The 19,335-nt window shown below is 38.6% G+C and overlaps 1 protein-coding gene across 1 annotated transcript in view; it reads right to left on the reverse strand.

Annotated features, from left to right (window-relative positions):
• Myoz2 (myozenin 2) overlaps positions 1–12,721 on the reverse strand; it is a 30,470-nt gene extending 17,749 nt beyond the window's left edge. Inside the window, exons 1-3 of the mRNA XM_013023777.1 lie at positions 12,598–12,721; positions 11,946–12,033; positions 3,565–3,734 (exon numbers count right to left, since the gene is read on the reverse strand). Of these exons, the coding sequence (XP_012879231.1) occupies positions 3,565–3,734; positions 11,946–12,021 (246 nt within the window). The 5' untranslated portion in view covers positions 12,022–12,033; positions 12,598–12,721. The remainder of the gene's footprint in view (positions 1–3,564; positions 3,735–11,945; positions 12,034–12,597) is intronic.
• Positions 12,722–19,335: the final 6,614 nt, after the last annotated feature.

The raw sequence follows: 19,335 nt of genomic DNA on the forward strand, positions 1-19,335 counted from the left end.
CAGAAGGGAACCCTATTGCATTGTTGGTGGGAGTGTAAACTTGTTCAACCACTTTGGAAAGCAGTATGGAGGTTCCTCAAAAGACTCCACATAGAACTCAACTATGACCCAGCAATCCCACTTTTGGGCATTTACCCATTTTGTTTCTCTTGTATGTTCTTCTCCCACAGTATAATCCCTGTTTTCACTGTATTTGATGTCGGTGCCCTGCATCTTGTATATATATTTTTCTAATTTGGGGAGGGGAAGGGAAATAACAAAATGTTGAAATAAGGATACAGGTTGACCCATTGTAACAATGAGATGTATAAGACACTATGTTGACAACAAACTTTACAACTTGGCTGGGGTGGGGAGGTGTTAGGGAGGTGGGGAGGGAAGAGAGATGGTAGGGAAAAAACAAAGGAGAAGGTAACTGCTTGATAAGAAATGTACTCATTACCTTACTCATGTAACTGTAACCCCTCTGTACAGTATTTTTACAATAAAAAACATTAAAAAAGAAAAAAATCCTGTCATTTTTACAGTGATCCAAGTTGTAACCTAAACGTGGACAAAGTGATTGTGTCATTATATTATGTAGCTTGCACTTGTACAGATAATTATTAGAATTAAGAGAACGCAGGTTGTTTAAGTCAGAAGGCATCTTTTGAGAACATCCAAGCTCATGCTTTGCAAAGAAGAAATCCAGAAAGGCACAAAAGTTTAAAGTAGCCTCAAATCACATAGTGGGTTGGGAGTGCCAGGACCAAACTGTAATTATCTGGTTTCCAAGACAAAGTTTCCTTTATTTACACCAAGAGAGGCATTGGTTCCAAAGATGGTAGAATTCTAACAGCTGGATCCAGTCTCTTTTATTATGTTGTTGCCTAAGTCAAATCAACATATTTCCTTGAATCCTACTTTCCTCGTCTCAGAAGAAGGGAGTAGATTTCATCAGACTTTAGACTACATTAGGAAATTCAATGTAGTGTGGTTTCATTGAAGACTTTATTATTATTTATTGTTGTCTCACTTGTCAAAATTGATTTATTGTAAGATAAATTGGGAGACTATTTGATTTATGCAGTGCCCTATTTCCCAGGAATCGTGAAGAATTCTCATGAGTTTTTGTTTTTGTTTGTTTTTTACACTTTGAATAACTGTAACTTTTGACTACTCGCACAGAAAATGATTGCCAGTAAGTTCAGAAAACAGTGAGGAAAGAATATGTTTAGCCTACAGGGTATTTTAAATCTTGTATGTTACTTAGAATGGTAGTGTAGTATTCTCAGAGTTGTGTCACTATTCATTCATAGTGTTGTAAGTGGCACTATTCATTCACTTAGATGTCTAGACTCATAGATCATTTTGCAAGCCTATCCTGACATGACCTTGCCCAGTATTATTTTATGAAGCATCTTCTTTGTTGTCATTATTGAAAGGATATGATTACATAACAAACTGTCATCCGGAATAGGATTATTTTCAGCTCTTACTGTATTTGTCACAGATACTTTCTGATAAGAGGATACTGTAGGGCTGGGAATGTGGCTTAGTGGTAGAGTGCTTGCCTAAGCATGCATGAAGCCCTGGGTTTGATTTCTCAGTACCACTTAAATAGAAAAGCACGGAAGTGGTGCTGTGGCTCAAATGGTAGAGTGCTAGCTTTGAGCAAAAGAAGCTCAGGGACAGTGCCCAGGCCCTGAGTTCAAGTCCCAGGATCAGCAAAAAAAAAAAAAAAGGATACTGTGCATAATTTAAGGGTCACAGAACATTATGTTTATCTGCCACTTCAAGCAAAAAATCAGCCTTCACATATGTAAATACTGTGAATATATGACTTAATATTTCACCAGATTCACAACTGTAATTAGATTTAATCTATAGATGTTGAAGAATTCTCATTAATATGAACACATTTTATGTTCGCAGTGCTAGAACTAGAAGCGAGGCGCTCACATATGCTGCACAGATAAGTGTTCTACTGAGCTACATTCCTGGCTCCAAACATTTTTCATTTAAAATATACTTTCAACACTTACTACTAAGCAGGTCAAGATACATGGATATATTTTAAATTAATACTATTGTTTTTGCTGTTGTGGATCTCATTTTCTATAGTTTCTTGCAATAAGTCTGGTAAAAGAATTAGTAAACTCAATATTTTGTAAAGAAATGAAACATTCAAAATATTTCATTATTGCCAGGCATCTGTGGCTCATACTCAGAAGGTTGAGATCTAAGGATCAGGATTCAAAGCCAGCCTAGGCAGGAAGGTTCCTGAGGGTCTTATCTCCAATTAGCCACACACACACACAAAAACCAAAACAAACAAAAACCTGAAGTGGAGCTGTAGCTGACTGCTAGCCTAGAGCAAAAGAGCTCAGTGACAGCATTCAGGCCCTGAGTTTAAGCCCCAGAACGAACTCACACACACACACACACACACACACACACACACACACTTCACTATTGATGGTAGCTGGTAAATTTTAATGTTTACATTTGTAAAGGACTTTATTTTTTTACATTTGTCTAAGGACTTAGAAACCTTTCTTAGGCATAGGGAAAAACAGTAAATAAACCACATTTGTTGGCATCTCTATCATGTCTTCAAATTTTAGTTTAGGATTTAACTTTTTTCTTCCTTATGCAGGTCCTGGGGCTGAACTCAGTGCCTGGGTATTGTTGCTGAGCCTATTGTGCTAAAGGCTAGTGCTTTACTACTACTACTACTTACCACTCCCAGCTTTTGTTTTGTTTTGTTTTTGGTTGTCAATTGGACATAAGAGTCTCACAGATTTTTCTGCCTGACTGGTTTCAAACTATGATGCTCAGATCTCAGCCTCCTGAGTAGCTAGGATTACAAAGTATGAGCCACTGCCCCCCTGGCAGGTATTTAATTTTTAAAACAATTTCCCAAAGCTGGTTGCCTTCCTATTATGAACAACTTTTTCTATGATAGCTCTGAATGACAGTTTAAGTGAATATAATATTAATAAAATAAATCTATTAGAATTCTTTTACTGCTGTTCATTAGCTTTCAGTGAGTCATTGTCCAAAGAATTAGGCACCCTGACTTTGTCATCATTAGGACCCAGACTTCCCTAAGCAAGATGGAAAAACATGCTCTGATAGGAGACAGGCTGAGTCTGTGGTCCCCAGGCATTTTCAGGACTGGGATTGTATTTAACTAAAAAATGCTTAGCCTTACTTTGTGGAGCATGGTGTGCTTTGGAAATGTTTCCATCTCAAACATTTCACTGGTCGCGATAAGACCATGGAAACATTTAGTACCAGTTCTCTCCACTCCCTCTCCCTTCTCTGAGCAGAACAGTCCAGTTCTTCAAGTGCCAGATCTACATGCTTACAATGTCTCTATTGAACTGAAAGCATGCTCATATCATATATAATGGTTCTTTTGTTTATCCACCTAAACTATTCCTTATCAAGAATAGAATGTCTACCAGAATCAACTGAAAGAATGTATGTAGAATAACTAGTTTGGGAATCTAGTCATACATATAAATGTAGACCCTGCGCCCCATGCATTTAGATGCCACATGGTCAAGTTATACCTACGTTTATTTGTGCTCTAGACTCATATTGGAAATTCTCAAATGTATATTTGTCAGATCTTCTTTGACGCATCTTAAACAGTCTGGCACCACGATTACTGAGATGAGACAGTTCTTCCAACATGATGTCTCTGGGGATGCTGACTTTTTTGCCCAGATCCATGCCCTCTGCATCTGCAAAACAACATTCCAATATATGACAAACCACAAAGTGAACATTTGCAAATGGTTTTCTTCTTTCTTTCTTTCTTTTTTCTTTCTTTCCTTTCCTTTCCTCTCCTTCCTTCCTTCCTTCTTCCTTCCTTCCTTCCTTCTGTCTTCCTTCTTCCTTCCTTCTTTCTCTCTCTCTCTGTCCCTCTTTCTTTCTTCCCCCACCCTCTCCCTCTCTCTCTTTCTTTGTCAGTAGTAAGGCTTGAACTCAGGACTTACATACTGTCCTTGAGCTCTTTTGCCCAAGGCTAGTGCCCTACGACTTTGAACCACAGCACCATTTTTGGCTTTTGAGTGGTTAACTGGAGATAAAGTCTTATGGGGACTTTCTGCCTGGGCTAGTTTCGAACTGTGATCCTCAGATCTCAACCTCCTGAATAGCTAGGATTACAAGCATGAACCACTGGCACTAGGCTAAAATGGTTTTCTAAGTTCCATAATTTGTTACCTAGTAAAATGCTATTGTGAGCTCTTAAATCAGATGGTGTTGGGTTAAATCCTGTCTCCATCACTTGCTAATTGCACAATCATTGCTATATTTCCATGATCATATATATATATATATACACACATATACATAGATAGATAGATAAAATAAATAACATATGTATATACATATATTGTATACATATTATATATGTATAAATGTGTATATATGTACATATGTGTATATATGTATATATGTTATTTATTTCACTCAACCTCAATTTCCTTATCTCTCAACTGCAGCTAATAACAATAGTATTAATATTCATATGAAGAGTTGATATAAGAATTAAATAAACTGGGCTCTGGGTCTCATGCCTGTAATCATAACTATTCAAGAGGCAAACATCTAAGGATCATGATTCAAAGCCAGCCCAAGCAGGAAAGTCCAAGAGACTCTTATCTCTAATTAACCACCAAAAAGCCAGAAGTGGGGGTATTGCTGAAGTGGTAGAGCACCAGCCTAGAGCACCAGCTCAGGGACAGAGTACAGGGCTTGAATTCAAGCCCCAAGAACGGTGTAGCATTCTCTCTCTCTCTCTCTCTCTCTCTCACACACACACACACACACACACACACACACACAGACAAACACACATATATACAAAAGAATTAAATAAAATATTTTGTATAAATTAGCATGATATCAGGAAGGTAGGGTGAATTATCTGCCAATAGCATAGAGTTCCTTCATTATTATGCTGTGGTTATGTTACTATGTAATGGTTCACAGGAGTTGACTGATACATTTTCAGTAATGTATTATGAAACTCATTAGTATTAAGATTGTTACAAGCCAGGTCAGTGAGCTCACGCCTGTAATCCTAGCTACTCAGGAGGCTGAGATCTGAGGATCACAATTCAAAGCCAGCCCAGGTAGGAAAGCCCATGAGATTTTTTTTATCTCCAATTAACCCAGAAAACTGGAAGTGGGGCTGTGACTCAAAATGGTTTAGAGCATTAGCCTTGAGCAAAAAAAGCTCAGGGATAGCACCCAGGCATGAGTTCAAGCCCCATAACAACAATAACAAAAAGTTACATAATTTTGATAATTAAATAAATCACATAAAAACCAAAGCAATAATTACTTAGAGTCTTGCTACTTCCTTTCTATGAGGCTCTGGAAGTTATTTCAATCTGTTTTCGGTGTATGGTGAAAACACTGTTTTGTTCATATAATGTTGTATTATTGCACATGTCTTCCCAACTCTACATTCAGTGCTTCTATGGTGGTTACTTGAAATTATTTGGCTATCATTGGAGTATTTATGTACAGCAATAGGGAGACTCTACAGGCCAAAGCATTTTTCTCTCAGAGAATCAGTTATTAAATATTTACTCTTGTACTAGACACATCCATCAATGTCAGTACTGTGTAAGTCAACATCCTTTGCATAAGCAAACAACAAAATACATAAATTATCCAAGTTTTCTTTCTCTTCCCTTTAAAAAGTTAAATTAGATCATATCCCTAAAACAGGAATTCCAAGACCATTTGTGAATTGGAAATCTAATATATGATCACTCTCACTGCTTAAACTTCAGTGAAGAATGATGTCCATGGAGAAGATAGATTCCAAGTTCAGCTGTTCCCTGCCCTTCACTACAAGCCCCATGCACAGGGTCTTTAAACATAGTATGTTTAATCTTGATACTTGATAAATGATGTGTCTTATTCAGGGTACATATCCTTGCCCTCGTGACTTAGAAGGAGGCCTTTGTGACATTAGATCATCTATTGAAAATAATATTGCTAAGCATACTTTCCTACTGCTGTCATTCAGAGTGAACCTAACTCACTCACAAATAATTGAAGTAAGACTGAAGATTTTTAAAACTGTTTCCCCATGTCTGAGGACCAACTGCAGCTCTGATAGAATGGATAAAGCCATCAAAGAGGAGTTAGCTACAGTTTTTTGGCCTTAGGGTGGGCTTATTGATTTATTTAGAATCTTACAGAAGCAAAGAGATTCTATGTGCCCTTGCATAGAAGTCAACAAACAGTTGGCTCATGTGGTCAGAATAATAATCATATGCCTTTAAAATGTAATGTGCATAATTTATATATTACATATAATATACATGTATTATATGATATGCTTATATATTATATAATATACAATTATATAACCTATGTGTTGATATTTATATAAATTATATTTAAATTATGTATAGTATGTTATTACACATATTTTAGTGATTTTTACATATATAACATAACCAGCATTGTTCAGACTGCGTCTCTAATAATGGACAAAAATAGACGGCTATTGATCTTTTTTTCTAAATAGAAGATTTAAAATCCACCTGGGATTCTTTGCTTTCCTATTTCAAATATCTTTGTCTCAGTTTGAATTATAATATAAAGTCTTCTAAAATGTGCCATGAATAAAAATAATATGAGACTTTGTAAATCTATGAACATACAAGACATGAGATTGCCAATGTACTGAATTGTACAAATTAAAGTATATAAATAGAATATCTAGTGCTGCTTATAGAAAGTATATAAAGAACATCATTTTATTTTAAAGAAAAAAACTGGGTGATGCCAAGCACCAGTGGCTCATTCTTATAATACCATCTAGTCAAAAGACTAAGATTTTTGGGCTGGGAAGGTAGCTCAGTGGTAGAGTGCTTGCCTTGCATGCATGAAGCCCTAAGTTTGATTCCACAGCACCACATAAGCAGAAAAAGCCCGAAGTGATGCTGTGGCTCAACTGGTAGAGTGCTAGCCTTGAGCTGAAGAGCTGAGGGACAGCTCACAGGCCCAGAGTTCAGGCCCCAGGACGGACAAAAAAAAAAAAAAAGACTAAGATTTTAGGATAGCGAGTCAAAGCAAAGGAAAGTCCATGAGACTCTTATCTCTAATGCACTAGTGAATAGCCAGAAGTAGAGCTGTGTTTCAAGAAGTAGAGCTCCAATCTTGAGCAAAAATGCTGAGACTAGCCAGTGCCAGTGGCTCACTGTAATCCTATCTACTTAGGAGACTGAGATCTGAGGATTACAGTTTAAAGCAGCCCAGTCAGGAAAGTCTGTGACACTATTATCTCCAATTAACCACCAGAAAACTGGAAGTGGTGCTCTGGCTCAAATGGTAGAGTAACTCGCCTTGAGCTGAAGAGCTCAGGGACAGTACCCAAGCCCAGAGTTCAAGCCCTACAGCCAAAAAATAAGATAAAAGAAAAGAAATTTTAAAAAAAGAAAGAAATTCTAAGAGACAGCACCCAGGCCCTGAGTTCAAGCCCCAGTACCAGTATAAAATAACAACAACAAAATAAATAAATACATACATATCATCTAGGATGCTAATATATCTAGAATGAAAAACTGCAATTTCAATTTTTGTGTAAAATATGATTCAGGTTAGTTTTCTGGTTTTAGTTTTCTGAAGGGTCATGTTAATGTAAGATGCTCAGAAAATCTGTGAAGTACTTGATATAAGTCAAAATAAAGAATGTAGGAAATGTGTAAAAAATAATCATATGCTTTTTCAAAATAAAAATGAGCTGGGCCCCCCATGGCTCATGCCTGTAATCCTAGCTACTCAGGAGGCTGAGATCTGAGGATCACAGTTCAAACCAGTCCAGGCAGGAAAGTCCTTGAGACTCTTATCTCCAATTAACTACCAGAAAAGCGGAAGTGGCACTGTAGCTCAAGTGGTAGAGCACTTGTCTTGAGCTGAAATGCTGAGGGACAGCGCCTAGGCCAAGAGATCAAGCCCTACAACTGACAAAAATAAAAATGAAAATAAATAACATCAAAATAAAAATGAAAGCTTTTGGGGCTCTATTTTCCCCCCATTTGTGATTATGACAATGCTGGTATAAAAAGTTAAGTCAAATAACCCTTACAAACCTATCCGTTGATTTTTTAAAAAATATGATTTACATCAGACCTGCCTGAAATGCCTCATTTTGATGCTGAAGATCTGACTTGCAGGAAAGGTCACAGAAGTCTCCACAGAATCTTCCATCTCAGATTCTAAAGCCTTCCACTCTCTCCTTTCTCAAAATGTCCTTGTCATTTATGTAATATTACCATTTCCTTTATTACTGAAGAAATACTAATGTTTGCCTTCAGTACTGATCTCAGTAAATCAGGATTGTGGAATCTTAGAATTAGTCCTACAAGCAAATCGAGCCTTCTACACTTTTTGCTTAGCAAATCGAGCCTTCTACACCTTTTGCTTAGCAAGTCTAGCCTTCTACACTTTTTGGTAAGGTCTGGAACTAGGGCTCCTGGTACCATTTCAACAACACTGTTCAGTTTAGAACCTGGCTTCCTGTTTTTAGACTACAAAGCTAACCTCTCTTCCTGAAATTACAGAAAAATAATCTGCCTAGCTCTCCTCTGTGTGCTTGGGAAAGCTTTTTCCCAGTCAGAGGAAAAAAACAAAAGCGAACCAAAAAACATACCAAGAGGAAAACAGCCCGAAAGGAACCCAGGTTAGAAACAAAAACAAAGGCCTATAGTGTGAAAAATCCTATAGTATGAAATCAGCCTTCTGAGGTATTTGTCTCCTTCCTTATTCTCATCTACCAACAATATCTGTGTGTAAAGATAGGGAACATAATACTCCCTGGCTGGCTTACAGTTATTTTAATTCCAGTTCCCTTATCAGCATTTCTAACCAGATGTCCATTGCTTCAGAGTATCTCTCCTTACGCATTTGTTTGCTCCATTTCTTTCTCTGTCAATTCATTACAGGTCCTCCTTTTCTCCTTCCCCACTCCTCTACCTTAGCCTTCAAGTCTCAAGTGTGTTACTTAGTGAGAGTGGAATGTGATTAAATCTTGGAAAACACATAGAAATTTAGGGTAACTTGAGCCGGGCTAATAGGTGAAGTACTCTAATGGGCCAGTATTTCTTGTCCCCCACAACTAGTTTGTGCACAGGTGATGGTAGTATGCTTTCTTGGGATGTCTTGGAAAACAACAGTTGTTAGATACTAGCAACTGTGGCTGAGATGTTTTTATACAAAGCCAAGATTTGTGTCACCATAGTAACTCAAGGCAGCTTCACCATCGGCTCTACCACTGCAGTAAGATGATGATAACGATGAGTTACAATATCATCATAAGAAGGTTATTCTGCTAGTAGATAGATTTGGTGATATTCTTAAAAACATTTAATTTTTTATGGTGTTGGTGGTCCTGGGCTGAACTCAGGGCCTGGGCAATATCCCTCTGCTTTTGTGCTCAAGGCTAGCACTCTACCACTTGAGCTGTAGATCCACTTCTGGCCATTTTGGCACTTCATTGGTGGTAAGAGTCTCATGGACTTTCCTGTCCTGGCTGGCTTTGAACTTCAGCCCTCAGATCTCAGTCTCCTCAGTAACTAGAATTATAGGCATGAGCCACCAGTACCCTGCTAAAGATATTTTTAATGTTTTTAATTCTTTTTAAATTTTGTGTGCGTGGTGATATATTTGCTTCTGATATATCACCAAATTGTAAAGGATCCATACCAGTAATACTTTGGAGTATAGTTTACCAAAGCTTGGAATTTTCTACCTCTCTACAACATATTCCACACAGTGAGGCTCTAGGGACAGAATTTCTCAGTGATTCTTTGTGGTTTTGTCTCCTTCTGGTGGAATGAGAGATCTGATAGAATGCTCCCCCTTTTTACTTCCTGGGTTTTCTTAAAATTCTGCTCAAAGACTATAGCCTCTGTAGCCTTTTTCCCCTACAACTAAATTTCCACCTCACATTTAGAGGACACTGTTATACTTCATTCTCTTTTAGTCTAAATGTTTCTGAAGTTATGTTTATAATTTTTTTTTTTTGTCGGTCGTGGGGCTTGAACTCTGGGCCTGGGCGTTGTCCCTCAGCTCTTCAACTCAAGGCAAGCACTCTACCACTTGAGCTACAGCGCCACTTCCTATAAAAATTTTTAAAGAGACTTTTTCACCCTTGTAGGTCTCAGCAGAACTAACAATATACTCTAATGGATATATGACTTAGACAGATTATGTTAAATTGATTGAATGATTTTTTTATTCTGATTCAATTTAAAAAATTAACAGAAACCCAGTGGTTCACACCTGTAATCCTAGCTACTCGGGAGACTGAGATCTGAGGATAAGTTTGAAGCCAAATGATAGAGTGCTGGCCTTGAGCATAAAAGCTCAAGGACTGCACCTAAATCCTGAGTTCAAGCCCCAGTACCAGCACACATACACACGCACACACACACACACACACACACACACACACACACACACACACACATGTAACTATCTTAAGACTAGTTTTAAGGTAAATAATTTTAGTCAAAATCTCAAGTGATTATTTCTTTTTTTTCTTTGTTGGCCAGGAAAACTATACAGACAAGTCCAAGTAAATTACCTGAAGCTGGAACCACAAAGATACATGTGATTTAAAAACAAAAACAAACAAAAAAAAAACCCTGAGAATTTGGAATTTAGGATTGGTAAAGATCTGGCATCTAATTCAGAATTATTCTCATTTTATGCTAAACTAATTTGACATTGTAATAAGGTGAATCCAGGACTGTGATTTTGTATTTTTTTTTAAGTAAACATTTTAGGGGCTGGGAAGGTGGCTCAGTGGTAGAGCGCTTGCCTTGCATGCATGAGGCCCTGGGTTCGATTCCTCAATATGACATAAGCAAAAAGAAAAAAGCCGAAAGTGGCGCAAGTGGTAGAGCCCTAGCCTTGAGCTGAAGAGCTGAGGGACAGCGCCCAGGCCCAGAGTTCAAGCCCCATGACCAGACCAAAAAAAAAAAATTTTAACAACAGGATCCACAGTCAACCATTTCCAGAGGGTCTACCCATGCTGCCTAGAGATCCCAACATTATCATGAGATCCCCTTCCTTGTCAAAAAGGGGAAATGGGACATCTAGAAAATTCTACAGAAATATTTAGAATAGTTCAGGTCCACCTGAAAAGGATCTTGTGCTTAAACTTCTCTAATAATTTTACTGTTTGCTTATAAACAAAATTGAATTTCCCTTTCAACAGTCAAAATGCGACTGTTGAAAGCATTGTTTTCTAGGGTTATTTGGTAATTTAAAAAATTCACCATATCATAATAATCTTGTCTCTAAAATACATTCAATTTTTGGAGTTTTGATGTTTTGAAACTCTAAAGACAATTTCCCTTAGAAATTACAAACAAAAGTAGATTTTGCCCACAACACAAATTAGTAAATCAGTCACTAAATATAAATTCTGGTTTCAGGCTGAAACAAATAAGCATTGACTATAAAAGTCAATTTAATCAACAGATTTTGTACAAAACAAAAACAACAAAAACAGGGTGATAGAACGTTTGGAAATTTTTATGAACTGTAAAATAAATAAAATCAAGCTGAAAAGCATGTGAAGTAAAGAAAGATAAGCTTGTTCAAGACTCATCCCATAAACCAAAGCAATTCAATGTTACGAGAGTGATATTAACTGATAATGTGGAAGGCCAGCCAGACAGAATGTACATCAGCTGTCAGATTGCTTCATTCCTTTTACAGCAGTTGTTTGTCTGAAAATAGCTTTCAAATAAGAAAGGAGGACTACAAAAGGATTAGTGACCATAGACTTTTCTGCACCACCCTAGAGCTCCAGCTTTCTTATGACTGAAAGAAGGAAACTACAGAATATTGACGTCAGGGAGGGATCTGTATCCATGCAGGCTACGTTAATGCTATGAGGTTTTTCTGGATACCATTTCTGTGGCTTTCCTTCATGATGGCTGATCCTGGCTGCTTCCTCTGCTTCACCAGGGTGCTATGTAATAGCATGGCTTTTGTGCCCTGTAAAAAATAAAGGGGATGTTATTGAGGCTATGGGAAGAATTCACTTGGTGTCTGATGATGATCCTTTTTGAAGAAGAATGTCTTTATTCTTTATGAAGAATCACTATTGTTTTCCACTGAAAGACTTTAACATGCCTTGCTTGGCTAGTGACAGGGATTGCTATTCATTGATAGGCCATGCCTCAATAAACAGAGAATGACACCGGGAGTGGCAAACCCAGTGTTGCTTGCACATTAATAACAATGACCATTAGGCTGCAAGAGAGAAACAGTGAAAAAGCTGGCCACCTTTCTTTTCCCTTTCTCCTTTTCACAGCTTATTTTTAATCTGTCCTTTGTTTCCTTCCTGGCTCCTATTTACCAGCATCCCAGTTCAGCAATTCCAGCAAACTGTATGAGGGAAAGAGCACATCACATTCAATCAGAACTCTTTGGTAATGATATTTTACTATTGGCACCAACAGCTGTGTCTTAAAGCAAAGAATGTTCATTTATGAGTCACAACTCTGAACCTCTGTGGACGACTGACCAATAAAACATTGTAAGAAACAATATACTCACCTTGCTGTTAGTCTGCTTTTCAGCAGGGAGGAGTCCCAATGGTGGAGGAAGACTCTGGAGATGGAATATGATGGCACCAGGGCCGGATGGGTTTTATCCTTGAACTTGGGACGGCATGGTCCCTTGCTCTGGCTCAAACAGGGGACTGAGGCTTTCTGAAGAGACTGGCATCCAGCTGACATCAACTGACTATATATAGCTCCACATACTTCAGCTACTCATATCTTCCTGGCGAAAGGGAGGAACAGGAAAGATTAGGCTCCCTCCATTGTGTCTGTGAGAAGGTTGAATGAAATCCATGCTCATTTGGGCATGTTTTACTGAACACCTTCTATTTGAGGAGATACTAACCAAAAGGGATTTTTAAAACATTTTAAAATTCTTATGCTCAGTAGGGGTGACAAGAGACATACACATGAACAAGAACAAAATCATGGATTTTTTTTCAAAATCCAATCATATTGATAATAATATCTATAGAGATCCAGAAAGGAGAAGAAGAGTTCTAAACGGATTGATGGAGCCAGCCCTCCAAGCAAGGGGGAGAACTTACGCCAGGCTTATAGGAAAGGGACAGTAGTGAGATGATAAAGTGGGGCAAGTGATTTGAAATGGACTGTTGTGGGCTTTGAAACTGTAGGAACGCTGAGACTCCTGACTGGGTCAGACTTTTTGAAGAGATCCCCACTGAGAACAGTTTGTGCAAATCTGACCTCTCTCTTCAAGGCTTTTGGATGAAGGAATGGTGGGAATGTTGAGCCAGGTGCTGGTCTTTGAACATACAAGCATGTTCCCTCCTCTGGAACTTTGCTCTCTCTTCTACTTTCTAGCATAATCTCTAACCATGTAGCTTACTCTCTCATGTACTTTGGACTCTGCTCAAATATTAAATCCTCAGGCAATGTTTCCCAGTCTTCCTGTCTGCTATATTACCCTAGGTCCCTCACTCACTTTTCTTTATATTTTTGTACTAATCGATATGAAAGACCCATAAAAATGCAGAATCCTCTTCAAATGGAAACATTAAAAAGATAGTTTTTTTTTCTCTTATAGGTAAGCTAATCTAGAGGAAAAGAATCTGGGGAAGGTATGACTGAGTAAATTATCAGAGACTCATTTACCTTCTAACTTTTGTCTCGATTGTCCCTAAAACACAGACTCCTCGACCCATCTAATTCCTAGGCAGTAGGAAAAAGAAGTAATGAACAAGGCACCCTTGATTCTCTTCAGAACATGCCTTGGTGTTGTTCAGGCATCTTCTATTTATATCTCCTTGGGCAAAGCTTAGTCATGTAGCCCCACATAACAATTCAAGAGAGATTGGGAATGGTGTCATTTGTCCTGGATGGCTTCGTGGACAATTAAAATTGAAACGTTAACTTACTGAAAAAGGAAGTGATAGATTCCGGGAGACAACATTTATTTTTTGCCACAGGAACATTTCAACATTGTTTATCTATCATTTACCTACTCATTGATTTATCTGATATATCCATCTTCCTAACATGTGAACTTCATATGAGCTTGGGCTCTGAGGGGTTTTTTTTGTTGGTTATGGGACTTGAACTCTTGGGCCTGGGTGCTATCCCTCAGCTCTTCATCTCAAGATGAGCATGCTACCTCTTGAGCCACGGCACCACTTCCAGTTTTCTGAGTGGTTTACTGAAGATAAGTGTCTCACGGTCTTTCTTATCCCAGTTGGCTTTAAACTGTGATCCTCAGAGCTCAGCCTCCTGAATAGCTAGGATTACAGGCAGGAGCCACCGATGCCGGCTTCTAATTTTTTTTTAATCTTTAGTACTTACAGTTGTATCTGATATATGATGATATATGACAGCACTCAATGTCTATTGAGTAAATGAATAAGAGATTAGGGATTAATTATAGAATGAATTTACAGTTTGGCATGACTTTGGAAGTACTGAGGTTTGAACTCAGAGTCTTATATTTATTACTGGGGTTTGAACTCAGAGTCTTGTGTTTACTGAGCAGTTGCTTTCCCACTGAGCCACAACTCCAGTCTTTTCTTGTTTATGTTAAACACTTGTGAGGAGATGGGATTAAAATCAATGAATAGTCACTTGAAAATTGAGATTGAAATGGGTTACATGACTCAGGGCTAAATAATAGAATTGGACATTTGAGGTTGTACAACATGATAGGCCTAAGTTAAATTTTTGCAAATGCTTCTAAAGAAACATTTGCTTTGGAATTATTCATTAGGAACCAATAAGAAATTAGGCAAAGCCAATGAATTCAAATTCCCTTTCAAGATCCTTCAATTGCCCTTTCCCCCTGGCTTTAGCATTAGCTGTAACATGCAGTTAGTCAGGTCTTTTAAATTCCTAGTTTTCTTACCTGTAAAATGTAGTTATGTATTCCTTTATGTGGAGTCATGGATATTTTACATTTAGCAATGTTAGAAATTTCTTACAGTTCCTTTGGCAACTCCTTTACTATTTGCTACAATAGAAGGAAAAAAGTCAACTAAGGTTGCTGCCATACTGCGTCCTAAAAATCCACACCATGGGGCCCATGGAAAGCAGCCATTTTCATCCCAGGTAAACAGGAACATTTCAACCAACAGGTAAACAAGTTCTACCTTGATCTCCCTCTCACAGAGTACTTGTTTTTCACTTAGGTGTTTCTCTCTGTCCCATTTACAGTCTATATTGGGTGGTTGTGGGTTAGCTGGAGATTAGGGCAGGACTGGGAGGGGCAGGATGTAGAAACCCACTGTGTGCTGGCCAAGTACACAACTCATTTCTGAAGGTTGGTTCCAGATTGATGCATGCAAAACCTAAACAGGGCGGCTTCCACACTGGTGGTGAGTGATGATTGTCATATGGAAGGAAAGACCTGCTGGAAAGAACAAATATGCTAGAAACACCTTACCTCCAGCCAGGCTGTCCAAGGAAAGGTGAGCTTTAGTTAGCTTTAAAAAAAAAGCCATTTCATTCCTCATGGTAATTTCATTAGCCTTTATGAATTGTACAAAGGAATTTCTTTTGGATATTTCCAAGCATGCATACCATGTACTTTGATTAAATTAAAAGTTCTGCTGTTCCTAATTGGCAGCACACATCTATTATGTCTTTGATGGTTTCTTTTTTCTTATACTGAGAAGGGTCTGGCCTAGGGAAAGAACTACCTCCTCATCTGGCCATAGCCAGGAAAGAAACTAATGACCAGTGCTATGGAGACCATTCCCAAGGCCAGCGTGGGAAGAAAGGGAAGGCAGATGAGTTAGCAGCCAGCCCTCTTATACAATAAGACCATAAATAAGAAGCATTATCATTACCCCTGAGATAATACTTGCTAGGCCTGTTTGGTTCTCCTCTCAGATGAGGAAAACTGTGAGATTAAGTTAAAATCCCCAAAGCTTCAAACTTGTAAATTGAAGGCATAGGTTTATCAATCGGTTCTGTCCAACCCAACGACTTTTTTCTTTCTTTTGAATTCTCACTATATTGTGGAGAAATCTACTTTCCTAAACTGCCCTGAAAGATCTGTATTCATATTAACATGACAAAAAATAAAGAAGCAAAGTTGACCATTGTTAGAATAATGATTATAATCTATTCCTTATTGATTTCCTTTGGAACCTAAAGGACAGTTTCTTTTGGCTGAGGTACTTTTTGTTCATTTGTTGTTTTGTTTGGTGCTGGTCTAGAAGCTTTACACTCAGGACCTGGGTGTCATTCTTGAGCTTTTGTACTCAAGTCTAGTGCTTTATCCAGCTCTACTCTTGCCTTTTTCCTATAATTGGAGAAAAGAGTTTCAGACCCATGCTGGCTTTGAGCCTCAATCCTCAGATCTCAGCCTCCTGAGAAGCTAGGATTACAGGTGAGAGCTACTAGCACCTGGCCCTAGGGTACTTTGTATTTATAGCACTTGTGAACTTTCCAACTCATGTTTGTTTCTGGTTCACCAACTTTAGAGGGCTTCCTGGTGTCTGTTCTCAGGGTGCTTTCCTTTTCTTCAGCTGTGTAAATACTGGAGGTATTAAATATGAACATAAACAAATGGAAGCCCAAGCTCTTTGAGAAACAGGCCTCGCCTTTCTTCCCTCCTGCCCATCCCCATCACAAACACAACTCAAACCTTCATTGCTTTGGAGAAGCAGTAAGTTCGGTTTCAGTCAAAGAATGCACTGACAGGAAAGGCCTGGTGTCCTTTGTAAATTCGTCTCTTTTACTGATGCATTTCTTTAAATGTTTATGTGTTAAAGTATGCTGAAGGCAAGAAGGAAGAGTTATCAGAGGCTGTGAACCAGCCTGCCAAGGACAGAAGCTGCAGTAATAGGTCCTGAAAGAAACAGTCTTGTGTACAGGAATATTAAGAAATAAGTTGCCAAAGCAAAACCACAAAATGTTTTTTTTCCCTTGCTTGTGTAAGCCTGACATTTATCCACAACGTTGCCACATTTCCTTTCACCATTTTAGCCAGCCTGTATTTTTCCTACACAGATCCCAAATACTGAAGCTATTTTTCCCTGTTTTGTGTGTGTGTGTGCGCGCACATGCACATGTGTACATGCTGAGGCTTGAACTCAGAACCTTGCATTCTTGCTTAACTTTCTTGCTTATGGATGGCACTCTTACTACTTGAGCTCACAGCTCCATTTCCAGCTTTTTGGTGGTTAATTGGAGATAAGAGTCACATGGACTCTCCTGACTGGCTAGTTTAGGACTGTGATCTACAGATCTCAACCTCCTGATCAGCTAGGGTTACAGGCTTGAGCAACTGGCACCCAGCTAAATTTGGAATCTTGATCTTTTCCCAGTTTAGCCAATCTGAGCACAGATCCCAGTGGTCCTGAACCACAGGTACTCTCTATGATCCAACACATGTTCATCATGTTTGTTGCCCAGCTATGGTGGGGTGGGTTCATTACATAAAATGAATACTGACTTAGGAGATGTTCAACATTTCAAGGGGTTTATCAGGATGTGTCTTGAAAGGCATTAGGATCTGTAGTTTGTGTACTGAAAAGGAGAGAGTGCTCAGTTTCTAGAAAGGAAAACAAATCTCACATATGTATGTGATTGTGTGTGTGTATGTGTTTTGGAAGTGAACACATGAACATATTTGGAGATAAAAGAAAAGCAAACACTGATGCATCAAACAAAAGTTCTGGTAATTTGAGATTTGGGGTAGTTCAACTCTACAGTTTGGTTTGTGGGAGAACTTGTGCTCTGATATTTTATCCCTTGGATCAACCCATTTTGTAACTCTGGTGTGTAAGATAGGGTGTCATGGTGAGTTTGTTGCCAGGGTTTGTTGAATAACAGAACCCTGTGTGGCACATGGCAGAAATGTAGACTATGGAATTTCTTTTAGCACTTTTTAAATGTGTAATTACTGGGGCTTGAACTGAGGTGCAAGGACCTCAGTTGCTTAGTCTTTCCTTAAAGCTATGCTCTACCATTTGAGACACAACTCCACTTCTAGCTTTTTGCTGGTTAATTGAAGATAGAAGTCTCACAAACTTTTCTGCTGGGAATGGCTTTAAACCTCCTGAGTAGCTAGGATTATAAGCGTGAACTACCAGCACCCAGCTCATTTTTACCACTGTTAGCTCAGGCGATTCATTCTCCACATTCCTCATTTACTTCTGTTATAATGGTGGAACAGGACACGGTGATTGACCTTTAGCGACCTTGAAGCTGAAATGCTGTACATGTTCTACTCAAACACATTTTAGGTTTTTAAAAAAACACTAGTATCTTCAATATTCTAGTTATCTTATTTATTATCATCAGTTGTGCCTTTCTTTCTTTTCTTTCTTTTATTTATTTATTTATTTTTATTTTTTTATTTTTTTGTTGGTCGTGGGGCTTGAACTCTGGGCATTTTCTTTCTTTCTTTCTTTCTCTCGCTCTTTCTCTCTCTCTTTCTTTCTCTCTTTCTTTCTTATTGGTCGTGGGGCTGAACTCTGGGCCCGGGCACTGTCACTCAGCTCTTCAGCTCAAGACTAGCACTCTACCACTAGAGCCACAGTGCCACTTCTGGCTTTTTCTGCTTATGTAGTGCTGAGGTATCGAACCCAGGGCCTCATGCATGCTAGGCAAGCACTCTACCACTGAGCCACCTCCCTAGCCCTAAGCATATCTGTTTCTGATTGCAATGCATCTTGGTCAATGTTACCCCTACCATCCTCCCCCATCCCTCCCAGCCCATCCCTCCCCTCAAGTCGCCTGGTTCCATGTTTATATGTTCAATGTACTCCTTTGCTTAAAACATATTCTCCCTTGATTCTAGAACCATATGCTACTGGTTTTCTTTTGCAGTTTCCTCTCTGTCGGTTTATTCAATAAACACCCTTTGAGCAACTCTTATATATTCAGTATTATTCTAGGCACTGGGTAGTAAGTTTAAAAAAATGAAATGGAGTGTACATTCTAGTGAGAGAGACAGGCACTATATGAGAAAAATGCACTGCATGTTAAATAACATAAATACAAAGGAACACAGCAGAGCAGAAAAACGTTGAGAGTCAATTCAATGCAAGGAAGAATAATCGTTATGATTTTCCACAGGAGAATTGAGAAAGGCCCATTGAGAAGATAACACTTGGATAAAAACCTGAAGACTGGAAAGAATGTCCCAAGTGAGAAGAGCAAGTTCAAAGGCCCTGGGTTGGGAATGTGCCTGGTATATATTTGAGGAAAAGAAGAGGTTACTGTGACTAAAGCAAACTGTGGAAGAGACAAGTTCACAGACAGATGGATTAGA

The sequence above is a fragment of the Dipodomys ordii genome, unplaced genomic scaffold (assembly GCF_000151885.1).
Source record: "Dipodomys ordii isolate 6190 unplaced genomic scaffold, Dord_2.0 Scaffold70, whole genome shotgun sequence".
In the NCBI taxonomy this organism is placed as follows: Eukaryota; Metazoa; Chordata; class Mammalia; order Rodentia; family Heteromyidae; genus Dipodomys; species Dipodomys ordii.